The following is a 24811-nucleotide window of genomic DNA, read 5'->3' as shown; positions in this document are numbered from 1 at the left end:
ATTTATTCCTATTTTACTTACATTAACTTTTCCGGCAGGAACTAACAAACGGACAAAGCACTTATCTACCTTGCTCACTGCTCTCGGTTGGGGAATCCTCATGTCGAAGGAAAAATTTCACTTCTTCCCTGCGTGGCCCCCACTTCTGAAGATGGTCATACATCATGTGATCAAAGGGTATGGGACGCTCTAGAAAAAAACCACATCTTACTTATTCCAGAAACAAAATGACTTCAGCCAAAAACAAAAAAATAAATAAAAATAGGTTTAGATAAATATACACATATATATTAGAATTCAAGGATATTATAAGCACTAAATTTTAATTTTAAGGAGGTGAAAGCAGGCGTATGAATGGGAAATAATCTAGGTAACACCTAAGCACAAGAAGTGTACATAAAAGCGATTCTGCAACATTAAATAGGGAACACTGCAAGCTGCCCTGTATAAATCTTATTTACCATGTCAGGAAGCAGTGTGCCTTCCGGCCTTCGAAGAAACACGTTAACAAACTGGCCCAGCGTGGCCATTCACTAGAATGCTGTGTGTGGCCGTCAGATCCGCGCCGGATGGACAGCGCCCATCTTGGCCAATCAGGTGCCATTACTGTGAATGCTGGCCAGCAGAGACCAAAAACTACCAAGCTGATAATAAAAAATACATTCTACAGAATTAAATGTACTGATGCATGTCAAGTATTAAAGAAAAAAGCTCAAAATAAAATCCTAATACAATATCGACACCAGTTACTGGAGAAGAGCACTCACATGTTTGTTAAACTTACAAGGTACCATTTCTCACGTTTATAATCCTAGTTTTCTTAGAACTGCGTCATGTGTAGAAACAGAAGAAAAAAAAAAGGCACAAGAGAACCCTCGGCCGTCCTAGGTATATGAAGAACTGCTTAAGTTCTGGATACTGATCCTGAGTTGATTACATATATTGAAAACAGGCTTGTCTTTTAATTTTGTTGGTGCCTTTTGTTATACAAAAGGTAAAAATTAATGTAAGCAGTTATCACTCTTTTCTGATTCTGAGGTTTTTGAACAATAAATTCTCTCTACTCCAAGGTCAAAAGAATATTCTCTATTTTTTCCTACAAATTAAAAAGTATTGTTTTTCTTTGTCCATATGGAACTGATTTTGCTTTTCCTACTTTAGTCATCGATTGTCCCCACATCATTTACTTACTAGTCCCCCCCCTCCTCCTAGAGCCGGGACCGTCACCTCTGACCTGTCTCAGGGCTCCTGGTGCCCCGGTCCCTTCTAGCGGGTGGGCTGTCACTCTGCCTCCGCGCCGCTGTCCCAGGCTTCACGGCTGTGCTTTCCCGGCAGCTCGGACCAGCCCCTCAGGGGCTCATCTTTAACACCGTCTAGGCGTTGCTCGGCCCTTTGCGCTCACAAATATTTAAAAGGAGCTGCTGGTCAAGTTCTTTTTTTAAAGGCAGGCTTTTGACTATAATCACAGTAATTTATTTACAAGTAAAATCTGGGGAGACCTGAAATCTTTGTAAACTGAGTCCTCTAGTGCACGAACATGGCTCTGTCTCTCCATTTTTTTCAAGCATGTTGTGTTCTTCAAGGATTTTTAAATCACCACAGAGATGATATAAATCTCAATCTATTCCTTTGTACCTTGCAGATTTTTTAAATTGACATAGTATTTAAAAATAACTATTTTTTAATGTTTATTTTTGAGAGAAAGAGAGGCAAAGAGAGGGACAGAGGATCTGAATTGGGCTCCATGCTTACAGCAGTGAGCCCGACACAGGGCTCAAACTCACAAACCTCGAGATAATGACCTAAGTCGATGTCAGACGCTTAACCAACTGAACCTCCCAGGCATCCCCAAAATAACTTTCATCTTAGAATGACCTTAGACCTCTACAACAGTAGCCAAGACAGTACACAGTTCTGGTACACCCTCCACCCAGTTTCACCTAATGCTAACATCTTAACTATAGTATCTCAAAGCTAAGAAATTTACACTGGTACATGACTGTTAATTAAAATCCAAGCTTTATCTGCATTCCACCAGTTTTTCCTCTAGTGTCTTCTTTCTGTTCCAAGAACTGAACCAGAAAACTACAATTGCATTTACTTGTCTTAAACTCTGGGTCTCTGCTGGTCTCTGATAGTTTGATACTTCCCTGTTTTTTTCATGACCTTGACAGTTCTGAGGAGTTCTGGCCAGGTATTTGGTAGAATGTCCCTAATTCTAGCTTGTCTAATGTTTTCCCATGGCTACAATGAGGTGATGGGTCTGGGGGAGGGCTCCACAGAGGTGGGGCGCACCTTCTCATCATACCGGGGTGCGTGCCGTCACCAGGACAGACCACCGTGATGCTGCCCTTGACTTAGCTGAGGTGGTAGATGCCGCGTCCCCCCTCCAAACATCCCAACTACCACCGATTCTCAAACAAGTAGTGGGCAGGTGGTGAGTACTGCACTGCATGGCGGGGGGGACTGCAGGCTGACGAGCCTCTTTATCCAGAAACATCTCCCCCAACATTTCCTCCCATGCTGATGACGATCCCTAGGACCTATTATAACCTCCACCGCTGCAACAGGAAACTGGTGGGTATTTTTCATTCTAAAGAGCTGCAGACCTCAGGATCTGTCCCCACCCCCCACTCATTTCTGTTACCAACATAACAAATGTGGTTTATGAAGGTGAAAAGTGAGTTGTATTGTGAAATTTTTTGGTAATTTCTTGCTTAATTATTAATTATGCCTTTCAGTTCTATCTTTTATTCGTGTTTGTGTTTTAAAGATATTTCTGGAAGCCCCAAGTGGGAATTTCTGAAGACAAGGTGTGAGATAAGAGAAATTCTAAACCTAGGCCTATATTCCCGAGAAATGAAAACATATGCCCGCAGCAACACCTGCACAGGGATGTTCGCAGCAAGCATTATCACAGCCCGAAAGAGGAAAGAACCCAAATGTCCATCACCTGCTCAATGGAGAAATAAAATGTGGTCTATCACACAATGGATATTATTAAGCCAAGAAATTGAATTAAGTACTGAAACATACTACGACATGGATGAACCCTGCAATTATCATGCTAAGTAAAAGAAGCCAGACTAAAAAAGCACGTATCACATGACCGGGTTTATGTGAAGTGCCTGGAGGAGTCCGACACACAGAGCCGGGGGTTACACTAAGCAGGGGCCAGCGGCTGAGGGAGAAGGAAGGGAGAGGCAGGCTTTGTGACAGCTACGCGGCACCGTGAATGTCCTAAACACCCTCAACTGTACACTTTCAAACAGTGATGTTCCCAGTGCCGCTTGTGCCTGGAAGGAAGGCAGGCCATCAGCAAGACGGGGGCTCCCAGGCAGCGGCCCTGGAGAGTGCCGAGGCGACACTGAGTGGTGTCGTCTACCTCGAACCCAAGCGTATGGTTGAGGGAGAGACCCTTCCACAAATCCACTCACCCTGAGAAATGGACTTGGTGACAAAGCAAGAATCTGCAGGCTGCAGTCCAATCATACATTCGCAGCGTGATTTACTGCTCTGCCGGAGGAAAGTTCTAGATTTCTTTCTTTCTTTTTTTTTCAGTTTATTTAATTTTGAAAGAGCAAGGGAGCGTGAGCAGGGGAGAGACAGAGAGAGGGGGAGAGAGAGAATCACAAGAAGGTTCCACACTGTCAGCACAGAGCCCAAAGTGGGGCTCAAACCCATGAACCGTGAGATCATGACCTGAGCCAAAATCGAGAGTCAGAGGCTTAACCAACTGACCCACCCAGGTGTCCCAGTTCTAGATTTTTAGAAGGAAAGAAGTCCTGCCATCCAAGCAATGTGACTAAGGCTGTGCTTGTGCTGCTAACGTGCCTTCTCTGCATGCAGGCAAGTTCTGTCCTGTTCCTGAAGTGTCAGGGCAAGGACGGAAGCGGTTTCAGCTCAGCTGAAAACGAAATCTGTGCTTGCTGCCGTCAGCACGGAGCGGCTTCAGATCCTCTGTCCCTGTCTCCCTGCCCCTCCCCAACTTGCACTGTCTCAAAAATAAATAAAACATTAAAAAAAGAAGTAAATATCAGTATACATTTTTAGTTTTGAAAGTAACTTGTTTTGTATACAGGTCTATATAAAAGATTTTTAAAAACACATGTGTTGTAATTTCACAATGGTGAGGCCTATCTGAAGCCTGATCACGTCCCTCAGTTTTGCACAGAACTGTGTCTTAGGCCGTATTTTATTCATACTGCTTTGGCTTATGGGGTTAGCAGCTTCAGTTTTAGTCACTTTACTAACCATCATTATTCATAAGTTTTCATGTTTTTTACATTAATTAAAATAAATTCACAATCTTTATTTTTCATGCTCAATAAATGTTTACTGAATGAAAGGAAGACAGACTTGTCAACAGTTACCAGAGAAAAGCCACAGGAAAGTAATAATGTTGCCTTGACAACCTTTATTTAAATCTACCAAGTCTGAGCATAACTTTATAAAAATTAAATCCAATTTTGTCTTAAGTCAGTCACTTAACAAATTTATTGTTTCCCTTTCTGAATTAAAAATTTCAGGGGTGCCTGGGTGGCTCAGTCGGTTAAGCATCCAACTTGGGCTCAGGTCATGATCTAGCAGTTTAGGAGTTGGAGCCCCACGTCAGGCTCTGGGTTGATGGCTCAGCCTGGAGTCAGATTCCGTGTCTCCCCGCCCCCCCATCCCTCCCCTGCTCATGCTCCGTCTCTCTCAAAAATAAACACTAAAAATTTTTTTTTGTTTAATTTCAACAAAAAGATTACTTTCAAGAAATTAAGTTTCACTGACTTTTAAAAATACACTAAAAGCTAACTAAAAAAAACATCATTTTTGTTTGAAAGTGAAAACGGAACTACCCTGCATATATAGGATGTACCACATACCTCATCAGCCTCCATGCTGGAAATCTATGCTAAGACTTACAACATTCTTGGATAAAGCAAAAAATAAAATCAAGTAGGAAATTTAACAGAAGGAAACGCTGAAGGTTCTACCTACAGTCCTGACCTGTAATAGAGCAGCCCCTGGGGCGGGGGGGGGGGGGGGGGGGGGGGGGGGGACACAAGTACAGCCGGCTAGTAAGCTGCCAAATGAACAGACCGTGACAGGCTGAGCTGTGTCCCCCCCACTAACTCATATGTTGAACTCTTTGCAGAACCTCAGAATAAAACCCTTCAGAGACTGGATCTTTAAGGAGGCAGCAAGTAAAAACGAGGTCAGTGGGGTGGGCCGGATCCAATATGACTGGTGACCTCAGAGGTAGAAGAGATCAGGACACAGACGTGAACATCTGTAAGACATGACGTCTGTAAGCCAAGGAGAGAGGCCTCAGGAAAGACCAAGCCTGCCGACACCTCGGTCTCAGAGCTCAGCCTCAGAGCTGGAAGACGATGAACGTCCGGCATCCAAGCCCACCAGGCTGGGACGTATGGATCCGCAGAGAAACACTCTCCTCTCAGAGGCGCTGAAAACTACACTGGACCAGTCTACCAACGACGGACCGATCACGCTAGCACGCCATGAGTTGTAAGTGCAATCATTTTTATGGAAGGATTCTCTGAAACCTGGAAATTACCCTAAGGGTTTCTCGAGGGTAGAGAAGACTGAGAACGGCTGCTCTAAGTGACCCCCTCCTCTGAATCTTACCCACTAGAAAAGCTCTCTTCAGACGCTAGTCTGTTTTACTCAATGATTTAATAAGAGTTTATTAAGAAGAGATGACAGTGAACAGACAAGTTCCTGCCTTCAGGAACTTCACCCAATGAGAGCGCTGCAGGAAAGCTACTGTCTTACGTTCTGGTAAATAACTCTGACAGTCCTGGATCCCAGAGGAGGGGCACTTAAACACCCGCTGAGCTTCAAGGAAGGGAGGAGAGGCAAAGAATGAATAGAGGTTAGCCAAGCAAAGGGGGGCAGGTGCTAGGGACTGTTCTAGACAATGAGACTAACACATACAGAAGCCATGGCAAATACAGCACGTGGTGACCCTCTGCTGTGACCCTCTGCTGACATGTCAGTCCTCATTCCTGATGATTTCAGACGGGCCTAAGACAGGATAGCACCAAGAGAAAGGAGATTAGCATTCTCAAGTGGCCAGAGGCCTTTTGGGGCAACAATACTTACAGAAAAAGTCTATTCCCTCCCAGACCAGGTAAAAGAAAAGGAGAAGGAGGTAAGGAATTAGGAGTGATAACAAGTAACAAAGAACAAGAATGCTAAGAGGCTGGCGAAGAAAGATCAGGCTCTAACACCAATCCCCTAACAAACTATAATTATTTATCTATCCCCTCCTGTCACTGTTATCAGACTGGTAACTGAGAACCTGACCTCCTCTGGTTTAGTAACAGTCCAACATTCATCAAAGTCAAGTTCCTCTCAATGTGCCCTGAAATCTTTGCTCTGAATTAAAAAAAAAAATTATTTACATTTATTTTTAAAAAAAATTTTAAATGTTTATTTTTGAGAGAGAGAGACCGAGTATGAGCATGGAAGGGGCAGAGAGAGAGGAAGACACAGAATCTGAAGCAGGCTCCAGGCTCTGATTTGTCAGCACAGAGCCCAATGTGGGGCTTGAACTCATGGACCCCCAAGATCATGACCTGAGCCAAAGTCAGACACTCAACTGACTGAGCCACCCAGGCGCCCCTACATTTATTTATTTATGAGAGACAGAGTGAGACAGAGCGTGAACAAAGGAGGGGCAGAGAAAGGAGACACAGAATCCGAAGCAGGCTCCAGACTCTGAGTAAACATTCAGTACAGAGCCCAATGCAGGGCCCAAACCCATCATGAACCGTGAGATCATGACCTGAGCCACAGGTGGATGCCCAACAGACTGAGCCACCCAGGTGCCCCATCTTTGCTCTGAATTCTAAAGAGAACATTAAAAGCACAAGACTTTGGAAGAAAATACTTAAGCATCACATACCTGATAAGAAACTTGTGTCTAGAATATATAAAGAACTCTTAGTGGGGATGTAATGTATAGATAGCATGGTGATTGTAGTTAATATTGTACTGCATTTTTGAAAGTTGCTAAAAGAATAGATTTTTTTTAATTTTTTTAATGTTTTATTTATTTTTGGTACAGAGAGAGACAGAGCATGATGGGGGAGGGGCAGAGAGAGGGAGACACAGGACCGGAAGCAGGCTCCAGGCTCTGAGCTAGCTGTCAGCACAGAGCCTGACGCAGGGCTCGAACCCATGAATGTGAGATCTGACCTGAGCCGAAGTCGGAGGCTTAACCGACTGAGCCACCCAGGCACCCCAAGAATAGATCTTAAAAGTTCTCTTCCCAGAGCACCTAAGTGGCTGTGGCAGTTAAGCGTCTGACTCTTGATTTTGGTTCAGGTCATGACCTCACAGTTCGTGAGATCGAGTCCCATGTCAGACTCTGCACTGACAGCATGAAGCCTGCTTGGGATTCTCTCCCCCTCTCTCTGCCCCTCCCTGACTCGTGCTCAGCATCTCTCTCAAAATAAATATACATTTAAAAAAAAAAGTTCTCATCACAAGAAAAATATTTTTGCAACTATGTGGTGACAGATGTTAACTAGGCTTACTGTAGTGACCATTGCACAATATATACAAATATCAAATCATTAGATAAACATGAAACTAATGTTACATATATGTCAATTATACTTCAATTTAAAAAAGAGAACTCTTATAACTCAATGATAAAAGACAACTCAATTAAAAAATAAGCAAAGGCTCTAAATAGACTATTTCTCAGGTTGTCAGGGTAGCTCAGTCAGTTGAGCATCTTTCTCTCTCCCTCTCTCTACCCATACCCTGCTCACATTCTGTCTCTCTCTCAAAATTTAAAAAACATGGGGCACCTGGGTGGCTCAGTTGGTTAAGCGTCTACCTTCAGCTTAGGTCATGAGCTCATGATTCTTGGATTCAAGCCCTGCATCGGACTCAATGCTAACAGCTCAGAGCCTGGAGCCTGCTTTGGACTCTGTGTCTCCCTCTCTCTGCCCCTCCCCCACTCATGCTCTGTCTCTCTCAAAAATAAACAAACATTTAAATTAAAAAATTAAAATAAATAACAAAACAAAACACACACTTCTCTGGGGGCATCAGTCCGTTAAGCATCTGACTCTTGGTTTCGGCTCAGGTCATGATCTCACAGTTTGTGAGACCAAGACCCACGTCAGGCTCTGGGATAATAGCATGGTGCCTGCTTGAGATTCTCTCTCTCCCTCTGCCCCTCCCATGCTCACACTCTCTCTCAAAAAAGTATCAACTTTTAAATAGACATTTCTGTAAAGGTAGGCAAATGGCCAACGAGGACATGAAAAGATGCTCAACATCATTAGCCATTAGGGAAATGCAAATCAAAACCACAACAAGATACCGCTCACACCCACTAGGATGGCTAGAATCATATACATAACATCAAGTGTGGGCAAGCATGTGGAGTAACTGGAATAGACTGATGCTGAGAATGTAAAATGTTTGCTTTCGAGAAGTCTGGCAATTCTTCAATGAGTTAAACAGTCACCACCCAGCAATTCTACTCCTAGGTATATCCCTAAGAGAAGTGAAAACATATGTGCACACAAACACTTGTACACAAATGTTCATAGTAGCGTTCGTTACTCATGATAGCTAAAAAGTGGAAACAACTCAAGTGCCCATCAACTGATCAATGGGTAAATAAGATCCACCCAATGGAGTATTATTCAGCAACATATGGGAATGAAGTACTGATACCAAGTCAGCACGAATGAACCTTGAAACCATCATGCCCTATGAAAGCCAGTCAAGAGGGACTACATATTGTATGGTTACATGTATATGAAATATCCAGAATAGGAAAATCTAGAGAGACAAAGGAGATTAGGGGGAAGCTAAGACCAGAGCGGGTAGGAAGGGACTAGGGAATGATTGCTAATGGATAGGAAGTTTCTTTTTTGCAGTGATAAAATGTTCTTTGATTGTGGTGATGGCCGCACAGCTCTGAGTGCACTAAAACCCTGGAGTTGCACACTCTTAATGGGTGACTGTACGGTGTGTGAAGTACAGCTCAACGGAGCTACTGAGCAAAAGTGGAAGGCGTCAGGGACTGTCCCTAAGTACCTTTCAACACTTCCATTTGAATGCTGTCCCGTGATCACCTCAGACTCAACATGTTCCAATGGGTCATTCTCTTACTTTCCCACACGGACTCATCCATACCCCAGTCACCTCTTTTTTCATACCGCAAGAAAGGTTACCCTCCTTCACCGGCCCTGAAGGTCTTTGTGAGACCTACTTCTAGTCTCTTCCCTGCTGCCTACTCGCTCTCAACACCAGTCCCCCAGCCGGCGTCGGAGCACGCTGTATTCATAATCCTCTCGCCCTCCTTCACACCGCTTCCCTCGCTGAGTGGATAGTTTCAACATTCAACCTCTCCTTTACAGTCCAAATTATTTTGAAGAATTTTCTGTATTCAGTACTACTTATGCTGATCTTCTCTGCCCAGCTGGATGACCAAGTCCTTAAATGTCAGAGCCAGTAGAGTGGACTCTTGAATGACACAGAGGTCAGGGGCACCGACCCCCTGTGCAGTTGAAAATTCACGTGTAACGTTTGACTCCTCCAAAACTTAACTACTAATAATAGCCTATTGTTAGACAGAAGGCTTACTTAATCAATTAACAAATATTTTATGTTACAGGTATTATATACTGTGATCTTATAATAATACCTAACGTTTTCTTTCTTTTTTTTTTTTTTTTGTATTTCCAGGCTATGTGGTTCATCTGTGAGTTTTTCCAAACTGTTATAAAGCTCCAAAACTTTTCCAATATATTCATTGAAAAGAATCCACATATAAGTGGATCCGCACAGTTCAAACCTGGGCTGTGTTCAAGGGTCAGCTGCACTTGCTCTTCACAAGTCAGTAAATATTTATGGCAGGCCTACTGTTTAAGGGTTTTATACACAGAGAACATAATAATGTTTCTGCCTTAAAGTATCACAGGGAAAAAGAAGGTGAATGAGGCAGCACACACCCAACAAAACCCTGTAACGCTCAGGGCACACAGAGCCCTCGCTGGGTCAGTGGTGAGACCTAGAAAAACCTCATCTAAGAGCTGCACTTACTCTCCCGGCTCATTTCAGACGGCACAGATAAGGCTCAAGTCACATCCCATCTATTCTACAAAGAGCATTTGCCAAATCTTTTTCCCATGTAACATGGTATCATTTTAATTTCTCATTTCCCCACTGCCACAGCTAAGAACCAAAACCGGTATTTGGGGTTTGATAAACATTATACCTGATGTGCTGAGTAATCTCTATAGAACCAGTACATACCATTTCCCCTCCACACTTCAGCTAAATGGCAACTGCCTTCTCCAGGTTCCTTGCAAAATTCTACCACATCTCGACATGTTGTTTCTGGTGTTATAGGAACTTCTGTTAAAATCTGTTCATTGTTGCTCAAGAACACGGTTAATATCATCTGTAAGAGAAAAGATTAAAGCTACAACTTAGAGTCACTATCATGAGGAAATCAATCTATAAATTTAAAGTGATCCCTCCACCTCCCAGTCCCCCCACTTTACCAAAATGCCCTATAGGATTAATTTTTGCAAACAGATAAGCTAAGTCTAAGATTCATTGTAGAGGGGCACCGGGTTGGCAGAGATGGGAGAGCATATAACTCTTGATCTTGGGGTTGTGAGTTCAAGCCCCATGTGAGGTGGACAGATTACTAAATATTTTTTTCATGTTTTATTTATTTTTGATACAGAGAGAGACAGAGCATGAGAGGGGTAGGGGCAGAGAGGGAAGGAGACACAGAACTGGAAGCAGGCTCCAGGCTCTGAGCTAGCTGTCAGCACAGAGCCTGACACGGGGCTCGAACCCACGAACGTGAGATCTGACCTGAGCCGAAGTCGGAGGCTTAACCGAGACTGAGCCATCTAGGCACCCCGACAGATTACTAAATAAATAAGCTTAAAAAATTAAAAGATAAATATAATCTATGTAGAGAAGTTATGTAAAACAAGTCAGGAGAATTCCCAACGAGAACAGGATTAGAAGAAACCCAGCAGCACTACCAGGTCGTATAAAGCCTCAAAACAATATGGCCGAAGCACACTGACCCGGCAATACAACCGACCCTCAGGTCCAGACTCGGCGTGAATGAGGAAGGAGATGCTGCCGCAGAGAGGAAGGAAAGGGCTTCAGTGAAGGGGTTTGGGGCAATTAAAACCCCCCGGCTGGGGGGAAACCGGGTTCATGCTGCACATCTAGACCAGCATAAGTTCCTCACAGGTCAAATATTTAAATATAGATCATAAATTTATAAAAGTTCTAGAATAAAATCAGGTAAATTCCTTTTTTATAAGTATGGGAATACAGAAGTTCATTCTCACTGTAACTAAAACAAACAAACAAACAAAAAAAAAACAGGGCACCTGAGTGGCTCAGTTGGTTGAACATCTGACTTTGGCTCAGGTAATGATCTCACAGTTCATGGGTTTGAGCCCCGTATCGGGCTGACAGCTCAGAGCCTGGAGCCTGCCTGCTTCAGATTCTATGTCTCCCTGTCTCTCTGCCCCTTCCCTAATGCTCTGTCTCCTTCTCTCAGAAATAAACATTAACACACACACACTCACACACCAGACACTATAAAAAAAAGATATATTCAAGTAATCAAATAAATGGACATTTCACAAAGCACAAAAGACAAACTGAGGAAAAAAGATTTGCAATGTGTATTACAAATAAAAGGCTAAACCACTTAACATATAAAAGGCTCCTAAAATTGATAACAAAAAGACCAAATATCTAATTTATTTTTAAATAAGTGGGTATTTAATTTTTATTTAAATAAATGGATATATTATTTTAAATAAATGGATATTGGCTGAGGAAGGGGCACCTGGCTGGCTCAGGGTCATGAATTCAAGCCCCACATTGACTGTAGAAACCAACTTAAAAAAAAAGTTTAAAAAACATTGGTTGAGGAAATATAACAATATACCACAATAAAATGCAAATGGCCCTTAAACATGAAAATACATTATCATATATTTGAAAAAGAATAAAATAAAAATTATCCATTTTCTTTAATCTTTAAAAAAAATTCTACCATTTTGATCTAAGCTATGAAGCAATCATAATGGAAGGAACTTCAAAACCATTTCTCCCAAGGTCCGATTGAAACTGAAGACTTCCTCTAGTCAGACAGCACCATGACAGACTTCAGTTAGTTCTCTGATCAAAGTCAAAAACAGAGTCCCCATTTGTCCCCACATCCCCCTCTCACTTAGAACATCAGCTGCTGATTAAGTATTTTAGTTCAGTTAGATAAGTTTTTCTTAGAGGTGCCCTAAATTCCTGAATCCAGAGATTAAACATCCTCACACTGATGTTCCAGAACCAACACACTTCCGGGGCAGGGGGGCGGGGGCAGGAATTTTGACTGTAAACCAGGTGAGGTCACTCCCTTATTAAAAGACTCCAGAGCTCCCGAGGCTCAAGAGCAGCCCATCCCAAGATAAGTTTTTTCTAGTGATCAATAGCAAACAGGGCTCTTTACTAAGCACTTCAGAACTGAATGTTCACGTGACCCTCTACATCTTCCTCCCCCGGAGACTCTTCTAGGGGCTTGATCTCCCTGGAACCCCGTCTGAGAAAAGCCTAGACTTCAGGGTGAGCTACCACTCCCAGCCCGAATTCGGGGTCACCTTCCCGGCCTTCTGGCGACCACACGCCCCTCCGAGCCTGCGCCCTCAGCCCCAGCAAGTGCTCTCTGGCTGCTGCCCCTCCCCCTTAGCTTGGCAACTCCGATTCGCCCTCCAAACTTCAGTTCACAGGCCACTTTCTCGCACCAGGGAGGCTACATGCTCCGTCCTTTGTGACCCAGTTACTCTTCACACACATCTTTATTACATCACAGCATGAACACAGCGGCTCACTTCTGTGTCACCTGCTGCTGCCTAGCCACGATCTGGGACAGGGCAGGCACGGGGCAATCGGGCAGACTCCACGAATGACACTCTAAGAAAAACACTCCGCCTCACTATACAACTGAAGAAATACTACACGTAATCTAAGATCCGTCCAGTTTGTCCAATAAACAAGCATGGTTCCCCTCAGTTGTCCTTGAATATTATAAATACATTTCAATTTTACAAGACGTTAAGCAGTTACTTCTGCTCAGTAACCCATATGAGGAAATTATAAAACTGGGGGCTTTGAAATACTGAAATAAATGGCCTAGAACCTATAGAATTTGGAATAAAATAGTAATTCGCATGCAAACACATTCAGAACTGAAGGGCCTTAATGCTTTAACCATTTCTTTCCTCTTTAAAAAGAATTTTTTTAATGCTTTATTATTTTTCAGAGAGAGGAGGGCAGGGGCAGGGACAGAGAAAGAGAGGGAGACACAGAATCTGAAGCAGGCTCCAGGCTCTGAGCTGTCAGCACAGAGCCCGATGCGGGGCTTGAACTCATGGATCTTGAGATCATGACCTGAGCTGAAGTCAGATGCTTAACCAACTGAGCCCCCCAGGCGCCCCAATGCTTTAACAGTTCCAACAGAACTACACTATATTTTTATTCTTGTCACGCACATTTATTTTACGCTTCTAATAGTACATTACGTAATTTCATAGCCAATGGTTTTCAAGATCTAGTAAGATACTTACCCAAATCATCCTTTCCAAATCAAAATGTCAAATTAGTGAAAAAAACTTTTTACTACCTCAAGTGCAAATACTACAGTTCACTAATAAGTAGCAGAGTGAGCACTCTGTTTCCCTCAGTTCCTCAGAGTGTTTTTTTTTAAAGGTTATTTTTAAAGCATGAGTGGGAGAGGGGCAGAGAGAGAAAATCCCAAGCAGGCTCTGCACTGTCAGCATAGAGCCCTGCACAGGGCTGGAACCCAGGAACCATGAGGTCGGGGCCCGAGCCAAGGTCAGAGGCGCACCTGAGCCTCCCAGGTGCCCCGCACCAGGGTATTTTTAACCTGCCCCTCGCCCTGCCTGCGCAGCCCACGGTGTGTTCTCTGCACCGCGGCGCGTATGCAGCATCTGCCGCTCCCGGGAGACAGGACCCTGGCGAGCGCGGCCACCAGCACGGGCGCCCCCACCCCGGGCACAGGGCGGCCCCGTCACACGCTCTCACGGAAGCTCGGCTGGTGCTCATTTGCTCTGAAAAGCAGAGTCTCTGATGAACATGCTGTCAGAATGAACAATGGAAGGACACTATTTTGGGACACTTTCTGAATTACCCAGACTTCTCAGCTCACAAGGAAGATGGACATGGTGGGGAGGGGGAGGAGACGCAGAATGGCACATTCGGAGTCTGAACACTTAATTGTAAAAGCCAAGCCCTCCGAGATACCTTACCCCAAAGTCACTAAACATTACCTCAGTTTTTAAGCTCTGCTCTGTGGTCTTTAGTAAACCCTATCTTTTCTAATCCTAGCAAACTTCATTTTCCCTAATTTCTAATTATCTAATCCCAGCTGACTTCATTACAATCATGACAGATTTAAGAGCTCTGAAGCTAAATGAAACTGGCATTGGTTGACCTGGATGGTGCGGGCCTCCCCAGCGCGTCACCGAAGAGGACTCTGAGAAGGCTGCCGCGGTTCTAGCCAGCTCTCCCCCCGGGGGAGCCGACGCCTCCAACACCGATGCCATACGCACTGATCCTACAAGCACTTTTTGTTTTGCTTTCATTTTAACATCTCTGAAATCACAACGTATCTTACAGCTGACAGCATGTCACAATCCAACAGGTAGTATTTTTTCCTCTCTTAATTAAGTATAAGACAGAGACGAAACCCAATAGGATTAGGGGAACCACAGAAACCAAGTACAGGAAAAAATGAATATGCTGAAGATAAAAGATTTGGTCAACTACCTTACAAAAACACGCAAAGAGCTGTACTGCGTGCTGTCACAAGGCACGTGACAAGGCGCCTGCCTCAAGCCATCCCTCTGCCCAGACAAGTCACACTCACAGACCCCGCTGGCCCTGCGCCTCCCCAGCAGGCACCCCCAAATGTCCGCCTCCTCTTGGAAGGTTTCCTGACTCCAGTGTTTGCCCTTCCTGACCCAGCCTGACAGGGAGCCTCCTGGGCCACTTTCCTACGACAGACTGAGGCCACTTCCAGGGCAACACTCTTGCATGGAGTCATGGGTGTTTCCTTGCTTACATCCCCTACCAGAACACTGTTAGTGGCTCATGGGAGGGAGCTGTAACCCATTACCAGGCTCTGAAATCATCCAAGTGGGTCTCTAGCTGCATGTATATATATGTAATTTTTTAAATCTAAAAGTCCCAAAACGGTTATAAGGCCGCTGAACTCAGAGCCTGAGTACAGTGCTGGACACAGAAACAGGGCTCAGTAAAGGAGGGCAGACTAGCAAGCAGATAACTGTATATAACCCCATCTACTAACTTGAGAGGTCATTTTATCGTTCCTTTCGAGAACATTTGAGCTGCATTAAGATAATCAATTATCACTAATAACAACTAATTTACATATCTACATATATCCTTCCAAATGTTTACAAATTTGGTATTTAAAGGATTTTCTTGGGGCGCCTGGGTGGCTCAGCTGGTTGAGTGTCCGACTTCAGCTCAGGTCATGAGCTCATGGTTCGTGGTTTGGAATCGCGTAGCAGGCTCTGTGCTGACGGTGCAGGGATTCGCTCTCTCTCTCTGCCCGTCCCCACATGTGTGCACACACACGTTCTCTCTCTCTCTCTCAAAATAAACTTAAACAATAAAAATAAAATGTTAACCACAGATTTACATATGCTCCCACAAGTCCACGCCTAGTTACTTACCCAAGAGAATAAAATACATGTCCGTACCAAGTCCTGCAGTAAGTGCTCAAGCAGCATGATTAACAGCCAAAAATGAGGAAACAACCCCAACGTCCATCAGCCAATGAACGGCTGAATAAAATGTGACATATTGCGCCCCGAAGTATCATTCAGCCATAAAAGGAAGCAAAGTGCCGGGGGCAGCCGCCGGCTCAGTCAGCAGGGCGCGGCTCCGGGGGCCCGGTCGTGCTCATAAGGAAGCTTGAAAGAAGTCCAAGTGTGTCCCTGGCTCTACCGTGGGTTCTGCCGCCGGGGAGCCACCTCCCCGCGCCCCCGGAGGTCATGCTTCTCACCAGCCGCTCCCAGGTAACACGGACAGGACGCACACTGAAGGACAACACCTCTGCGAGTTTGCTGGCCCTCCCCCACTCAGGTAAAACAGGAGATCCCTTAGCTCACCAACCTCACCTACTTCCATTTTCTAGTGGAAAAGGAACTCGGGGACAACAAAGATAACTGAGGAGAAATAAAACGATAAAAGCTATACCACAGTATGGTTACTGGTAACAAATAGCTCACCCGGCAGCTGACAAGTCAGTCCTCACAAAGGCCGTTAGAAAGCTCTGGCTGGAGTGAGGGTAAAGAGACCTCAGAAGCCCCTCTCAAATTTTCTGGTGGGCTGTGTGCCCCAATATGAGAATCAACATTAGCTCCTTTCTGACCCTAGCATACTGCAACACTGTTCACCAATTCACCAATTCAAAACCTCAGAAACCTTAGGGCTGTAAGGAAAATTCAGTCTAAGACATTATCCTGAATGCCTCATCCCACTTCCCTAAACCAACCTCTCAACGGCTGAAAAACACATGCCAGGGAGCCCTCGCCCACTCACACAGAGAAAATCAGACAGACTTGGGAGGTGCCCTTGCCTCCCTTCTCTCTCATACTCCACAAACACATTAGTAATGCCGTCGACCCTAATTTCAAAGTATCCCCAGAATCTGACTTCTCCTCACCACTACTACCCAGCCAGACCACCACTCCTGCTCAGCTGGACATTTGCAAGAGCAGTTTGATTGGTCCGTTTTTCACTCTGGCCTTTCAGGTATATCATCTCGCTCAAAACCCTCAAGTAGTTTACTGCCTCTCTCTGAATAAATTCCAAAGTCCTGGGTGCCATCTATAAGGTCCTACATGATCGTCTCTCTCTCTCTCTCTCACACACACACACACACACACACACACACCCCACCATACACCTCCCTTCATTTCCCTGCTCCAGCCACAATGAAAGAACATATTTTCACTGTTCTTCCAACAGAGCAAACCAACCTCTGTCTCAGGGCCTTTGCACTGGCTGCTCTGTACCTCGACCACTCTTCCCCCAGCTACTCATATGACTGTATTATTCTCTCCTTCAGGCCTCTGTCCCGGCGTCCGTACCGAGAGCTTTCCCTCCTCAATTTATCTAAAATAACACTATTCTATCACTTAATCCTTTTACCATACTGCTTTTTCTTTCTTCTTAGCACTCACCACCACCACATCTAGGTTCTACATGTATGTTTACTCTCCCCCCCACCACCGGTACACAAGCTCCCGGAGAGGAGGAGTTTTGGCTCCCTGCTGTATCACTAGCGCCTGCAGGAGTGCCCGGAACGCAGCAGGCGCTCAGTAGACTTCTCCAATTACACAGAATTTTTTTCTTTTAAGTTTATTTATTTATTTGAGAGAGAGTGAGTGTGTGCACATGCACAAGCTGGGGAGGGGCAGAGAAAGGGAGAGAAAAGAGAGAGAATCCCAAGCAGGCTCTGCACTAATGACATGGGGCTCAAACCCACAGACTGAGATCATGACTGGAGCCGAAATCAAGAGTTGGACATTTAACTGACTGAGCCATCCAGGTGCCCCCAAATTTTTTTTAATAGGTTGAGTTATAAAGAGCAGGGACCCACTTTCTCATCTTCAAGGTCTCTATAAAAAAAGACTGCCAGTGTTTTTTATCCCTCTTATCAGTAAGTTAGTCCACATCAGATAGAAGAAAAGAAAATCTTTCAAAAATGAAAGTCAGGAGCCTATACACAAGTGTAACGCTGGGCAGACTTCACTCCAACCCCGAGACCGTATGGCCGTCCCCCGTTAAAGCCTTCCCTCCTCCCACAAGGTGGCACTGCAGGGTCTCGGGGACTGGGTGTTCCTGTCCCTCTAAAGTTTGGGAGGAAAAAGATGAACTCCAAAGAAAACAGAAGAATAGTTTAGTAAGATCATGTTAAGTTCAATTTCCAAAATTGGGATTTGCATTATTTTGGAATAAAACCAAACTGGCCTTTGGAGAGTGACAGATTTTTTCCTACTAACTGAGAAGGACAAAGCTGCAGGGCTGCGTCTCTAACCCTCCTTAGGGGACAGATATATTTAAGTATCAGAGGATCATCTATTTTAAGTTAAATGTCTATTAAATTAGATCAATAACCATATCAATTCTGTTCAGTTAAAATCACTGGTTTTATTTGCTTTAACAATGAACATTTAAAAAGTACACATCCCATCATACAAAAATTTCTCTCACCAACTTGACTTGGTGGAATCTGGGTTATATACTATTCCCGGAAGACAAAATATACGCCTTAGCTTCCCTTCACCTTATTAATCTCTTCACTATAGTATATGCATATAAAGGAAACCTGTCTAGAAACCTGTGTAGAAATGCAAAATTCACAAAACTTTCCATAATGCTTCACTATGTCCCCACTATCAGGTGTGGAGGTGATGCAGCTGACCAATCTATTCACTAAAACTTAAAGAATCCTCTAGAATAGGGGCACCTGGGTGGCTCAGTCGGTTAAGCATCCAACTCTTGGTTTCAGCTCATGTCATGATCTCATGGGTCTTGAGTTCAAGCCCCGCAGTGGGCTCCACACTGGCAGAGCCTGCTTGGGATTCTCTCTCCCCCTCTCTCTCTCCTCCTCTCCCGTCTCTCGCTTTCTCAAAACAAATAAACAAAATAAAAAAAAAAAATCTTGGGACACCTGGGTGCCTCAGTTCGTTAAGCATCTGACTTTGGCTCAGGTCATTTCACAGTTTGTGAGTTCAAGTCCCACATCAGGCTCTGTGCTGACAGCTCAGAGACAGGCCTACTTCTGATTCTGGGTCTCCCTCTTCTCTCTGCCCTTCCCCTGCTCACGCTCTGTCTCTCTCTCAAAAATAAACAATTAAAAAAATATCTGTTTTTTTAAAAAGAGGATATCTTCTACAATAGAAAAAGGGCAGTATCAACTCTGAACTCCGGCTGACTAACGTTGGGAATCACGGCCTGGTGTGATGGCTGACATCATCCATGTGGACGTTAGGGAAGCTGAACACACACAGATTCTCATACTGCAGGCTGTGACCTACCAGGGGGCTATAAAACCAATAGTGCCTCAAGGGCCAGTTTTGGATTTTAATGGAATAGACATGAAAATATAAAACAGCATTAAGAAAACAAAATGACAAACCACAGACAGGGAGAAAATATTTCAAAATACACACCTGATAATGGACTTATATCCTGAATATACAAAGAACTCTTAAAACTTAGTAAGAACACAAACCAACCAAAATATGGACAAAAGATCTGAGAAGATCAAATAAGACATAGAGATGGCAAATAAGCAGCAAAGATGCTTGGCATCACAGATCACTAGGGAGTTGCAAATTAAAACAATAATGACACTACACACCTATTAGAACGGCCACAACCCAGAACACAGACAACATCAAATGCAGGAAGGATGTGGCTCAGAGAGCTTGCTGGCGGAAATGCAAAACAGTGCAGCCACCCTTTGGAAGGAAGCCTGGAAGTTTCTTACAAAACTAAACTTAGTCTTACCATATGATTCAGCAATTGAGCTCCATATATTTACCCAAATGAGTCTGAAACTTATATACAAAAACCTACACAGAAATGTTTACAGCAGCTTCATACATAACCACCAGAACCTAGAAGCCACCAAAATGTCCTTCAGGAGGTGAATGGATAAACAGACAGTGGTCTATCCAGACAATGGAATATTATTCAGTGATAAAAAGTGACAGCTGTCAAGTCACAGAAAGACATAGATGAGTTTTTGTTTTTTTTTTTAAGATTTTAGACATAGAGGAATCTTAAATGCTAAGTGACAGAGGTCAATCTGAAGGCTGCACAATGAGTGGTCCCAGCTATGTGACACTCTGGGAAAGGAAAAACTGTGGAGACACTAAAAAGACCAGTGGTTGCTGGGGTCTGGGGACATACCGGTGCCCTCTGATACTGCAGTAGTGGGTACATAACATCACACGTTTGCCAAACCCCACAGACCTGTGTAAAGAGCACACCCCTGCATGAACTATGGCCTTTAGTTTAATAACAATTTATTAACATTAGTTCATAATTATCACAAATGTAGCACACTAAAGCAAGCTGCTAACGACACGGGAAACCGCTGGGGCTCAATTTTTTCTGTAAACCTAAAACTGGTCTAAAACAATAAAGCCTATTAACTTAAAATAAAAAACGAAACAGTACACTACACATGGTAAGGGTGAGTTGGTCCCCTGAAATTCTGGCTAATATAATTATTCAGAGAAATGTGTGTGTGTGTGAGAGACAGACAGACAGAGACAGAGAGACAGAGATACAAAGAGACTGGGTCACCCTTGAAAGGCACTTCATAGTGTGGATCATGATCTAAGTAGTTTAAAAGAGGCCGCTTCTCAGGGCCTCATGAAACCCAATGAAATGAACAATCGGTGCACTGCTTTGATTTATCAGTGATTATTTATAAATGTCCTTGTTTATCAGTGAGTATTAGGCACTGACACGCACTCCACATATTCTCAATTCTCACAACTCTGTAGGACCGAGAGCACTTTCATTTTGCAGAGCAGGGGAAGGAGGTGTGCAGAAATTAGATTACTTGTCCAAGATCACTGAGCTAGTTCATTCCAGAGCAGGATGCAACCCCAGTCTGACTCCCAAGCCCTGCTCTGAAGCACGAACCTGCCTGCTACAAAATAAAAAAGGTTTTTTAACTACACCTGTCTCACTTCTACTCTCCATTACATAGTAACTTCTCCATTAGCTAAATTCAATCCAGAGTTTATATCTGAAACTATCTGAAATGCAAAGTTAATCATTATACATGGAACCAAATCAAAGAAACATACATTTTTTTCTAATTACTCTACCAACCAAAGAGATTAGCTGGCTAAAACCATATAAATGTTCTAATTAAATTCTCTTGACCTTTCAAAAACGTAAGTTATCTTTACCCCAAATCCTCAGAATAAGACTTTCTCTGTCTATATATTTCTTTATAAAATTGAAGAAAATATATTCCTACATGTAGTTTTTAAACTTCTCTATCTACTACTAGGAATACAGCCACCAGAATTAAATACATGTCCTACATGTTCTCTTAGGCAGAAACTTGAGCAGAAATGTTTAGAGCAGCATTATTCCTAATAGCCAAAAAGTGTACACAGCCCAAACTGATGAATGGATACACCAATATGGTAGATTTCTAGAATGAAATACTACTTGGCCATAACAAGGAGTGAACGCTGTAACACAAACTTTAAAAAGACGCCTTGGCTCATAAATCTAAAGCAGCTAGATATAAAAATCACATATTATAGGATTCCCTTTACACACGGCGTCTAGACTAGGCAAACCTGCAGAGACAGAAAGAAAGCAGTCTGACTGCTGGGGGCTGGGGTAATGGGGAGTGACTGCTACGGGGTATAGCGTTTCCTTTTGGAGTGATAACAATTTTCTAAAATTAGACACGGTGATAGCTACCCAAAGCTGTGAATATATTAAAACCACCGAACTGTATGTTTTAAAAGGGTGAATTTAACAGTATGTGAATTATATACTAGGATAGTTGTTCCTTAAGGAAAAAAATTTCTAGCTATGCCAATTATCTAAACTGTATAACCTATACAATCAGGAAAATATTTTTCCCAATGGAAAAACATTAAATATACAAATTTCCTTGCATATTTTTTATCAAATAATAAACATTTATAAGCTGTACAAATTTCGTTTTTTCATGTCTGTTAGTATCAAAAGTACGAATTCTTTTGTCAGGAGAAAAAAACTTAAAACAACAAAGATATTTAGCAAAATAATGTCTCTGAAGAACACTTTAATATAATCATGTGCATATACCATAGTCAATTCTATTCATCTCATGACACAAAATCAGAAGAGTTTGCAAAGGAAATGCAAGTCCAGTAACACTCCTCTTTTTCCAGATCATTGGCCATTTTCTCTTTCAGATTTGAGCCAGCTCTTGAATACCATGATCCCACTTTGAATTTGCTTATAATGCTTTCAGTTACTCTCTAAATGTTTCTCATCTTTTGAAAACTAAGCAAAAGTGAAGTGTGGAAAACCAAAGTCCCACTGCCTAGAGTTTATCTATGCCATTTACAAAGGAAAAATACTTAACTAGATGTCCCTTGTGCCTTGTGGAATCTAAATCCAGGCACTAATGACATGAGCCGTGATAAGACGTCCTAATGAAACAAGACAGACCACCATTGTCACAGCAGAGAGATACGGCAGATAAACGTCCCGCCTCACTCGGTGAGTCCGAGTTCCGCGGCAGAAAAGTTCAGTGTCAGCATTGTTCAGTAACAACTGTAACCAGGATCTAGAAATCACTATGAAAATGAAAACTAAACATTAATTTACTCATCTCCACACAAAACTGTCATAAAAAAAAAAGACTGCCTAAGCTTTCTGAATAACCTTAACCAGTGAAACCTCCACATTTTAAGTTTTCACAATAAATGCTTTCTTGCTCATATTTTATAGCAAAACTTCTTGTTGGAGGTGGCATACAAACAGAGCTACAAATTTCCTTTATAAAATTCCACCAGTACTGACATATTTTAAAGTTTATTATTTACCTAATCTCTACACCCAATGTGGGGCTCAAACTCATGACCCTGAGATCAAGAGAGTCACATGGTCTTCTGATTGACCCAGGCTGGCATCCCTCTTTTGGACTTTTATTCTATAACCTCAATTTTTTAAAGTTTTATTAAATATTTAAAATTTTTATTTGAGAGAGAGAGCATGCACAGGCAGGGGAGGGGCAGATGGAGGGAGGGGGAGGGAGAGATAGGGAAGGAGGGAGAGATAGGGAGGGAGGGGAGAGGGAGAGGGGGGGAGAGAGGAAGAAAGAAAGAGAAAATCTTCAGCAGGTTCCACACTCACTGTGGAGCCCAACACGGGCTCCATCCTATGATCCTGGGATCTTGACCTAAGCTGAAATCAAGAGTCCGACGCTCAACCAACTGAACCATCCAGGTGCCCCTTCTTTAAGTTTTATTGAAGCCAATTGATTTTTTTTTAAGTAATCTCTATACCCAACATGGGACTTGAACTCATGACCTTGAGATTAAGAGTTGCATGCTCAAATGACTAAACCAGCCAGGAGCCCACATACTGACAATGTTTTAGACCCTCAATATGAGAATGATATTTACAACAAGACCCTTAACATAAAAGGACTTTAACAATTTGATAATAAGAACACCTATTATTTCTGTGCTTACGATGTTCATGGACAGGCCCTTTATTTCCCATATTATTATCATGTGATTCTCCCAAAAGGCCTAGTTAGGGAGCAAGGTACTAAGATGATCCTGCCATTGTAGACAGACAGAAGGGTTGCCAAAGGACACATAACTAAGAAGTGCCAGAATGTCTGACCCAAGAGCATCTGACTCCAAAGCTTAAGTTTCTACTCGAATAGTTCAAGGACAAAACAGAGCTAAAATTCACTAACGCTTAAACACACACACACACACACACACACACACACACACACACACACTATTCAAGTCCTTCATCTTGATGAAAGTGTAAGAAACTATTTTTATCCCAAAGTTATCAGATGAAAACATAAACCCCAACGACTTTTTATAAGGGAAGAACTCTTCCTTTGAACAGCAAAACAGGGTAGGTAGGAACTTAAGAGTGAACTGTAGAGATTCACCACAAAGCCCAAGATGTGTGTGCTCAACAGCGTCAACAGCCTCCAGGCAGAAACCATCTCACTAAAGAATGGCTGAGAGGAAAAGTCGGAAGCCCTCCCACTCATGAATTCACCTCTTCTGGGGACCTGGCCTGGGTTCATAAAAGACATGGATTCATGAAGATTCACCAGAGGTTTGGGTCTGCTCAGATACAGAAGCTGGGGTCTGCCCAAGACCTTTACAAAACATGTGTACAGTCTGCAAAATTTCAACACCATTCCTTTTGAAGACACAAGTATGTATTCCATCATTTATTAAAACAGTAGGCTGCATAGGAGTTTTATTATTATTACCATAATTTTTACCCTTCTGAACAATAACATGTTATTTCTGACTGTTAGTATTGTCAGCAAGTTACGCATTTTCAAAAAGGGAAAAGAATGAGCATTCTCTCAGTAGCTCCTACACAATGATACACCAACCGAGGTGTGGTCCTCCCAGTGACCTCAGGGGCCCCAACTGCGATGATGTCTTTTAGATGGCGATTCTCTCCACTCCTCTCTGGGACTCCCACTTGGGCAAGTTCCAAGGGATCATGGTTATTTCACATGCCCATCTCTCTTGCCGTTGCAATGAAGGAAAACACAACAAAAAATGTATTTTATTCCACAAGTATTTACCGAGCACCTACTTCATGCTGGAGATTCAGCACTGACAACACCGAGAGGGCTCCTGCACTTGTGGTGATCTGATTATGGGCTGGGGAAAAAGACAAAAAAATAAGTCGATAAAAAATATAGTAGGTGGGTGGTGATATACCCTATGAAGAAAAACACACCAGGCAAAGGGGACTGGGTAAAGGACAGGGGTCAGAGAACCCCCCCGTAGGAAGTGAGTGCGCGGCTGCAGAAAATCTGAAGGAAGAGCACTGGAGCAAATGCATCAGCCCCAAGGCAGAGGGAGCGCCTGGTAAGACTCACCACCTGCGGGGGTCAGCTTGGCTGGAGCAGAGAATTCAC

At 43.2% G+C, this 24811-nt stretch overlaps 1 protein-coding gene across 4 annotated transcripts in view; it reads right to left on the bottom strand.

Annotated features, from left to right (window-relative positions):
- PPP1R13B (protein phosphatase 1 regulatory subunit 13B) overlaps positions 1 to 24498 on the bottom strand; it is a 65521-nt gene extending 41023 nt beyond the window's left edge. For 2 of the 4 annotated variants that reach the window (XM_029950248.1, XM_029950249.1), the window contains exons 1-3: positions 15801 to 15872; positions 10297 to 10444; positions 70 to 189 (exon numbers count right to left, since the gene is read on the bottom strand). In XM_029950248.1, the coding sequence (XP_029806108.1) occupies positions 70 to 189; positions 10297 to 10444; positions 15801 to 15857 (325 nt within the window). In that variant the 5' untranslated portion in view covers positions 15858 to 15872. Of the gene's footprint in view, positions 1 to 69; positions 190 to 10296; positions 10445 to 12680; positions 12763 to 15800; positions 15873 to 24483 lie in introns of those variants that run through there. The other 2 variants (XM_029950252.1, XM_029950251.1) reach the window with 2 other exon arrangements.
- Between the last annotated feature and the right edge of the window lie 313 nt (positions 24499 to 24811).

The sequence above is a fragment of the Suricata suricatta genome, chromosome 9 (genome assembly GCF_006229205.1).
Source record: "Suricata suricatta isolate VVHF042 chromosome 9, meerkat_22Aug2017_6uvM2_HiC, whole genome shotgun sequence".
Classification (NCBI taxonomy): Eukaryota; Metazoa; Chordata; class Mammalia; order Carnivora; family Herpestidae; genus Suricata; species Suricata suricatta.
Note: the sequence above shows the minus strand (reverse complement) of the source record. Positions and strands in the feature narration are given on the sequence as shown.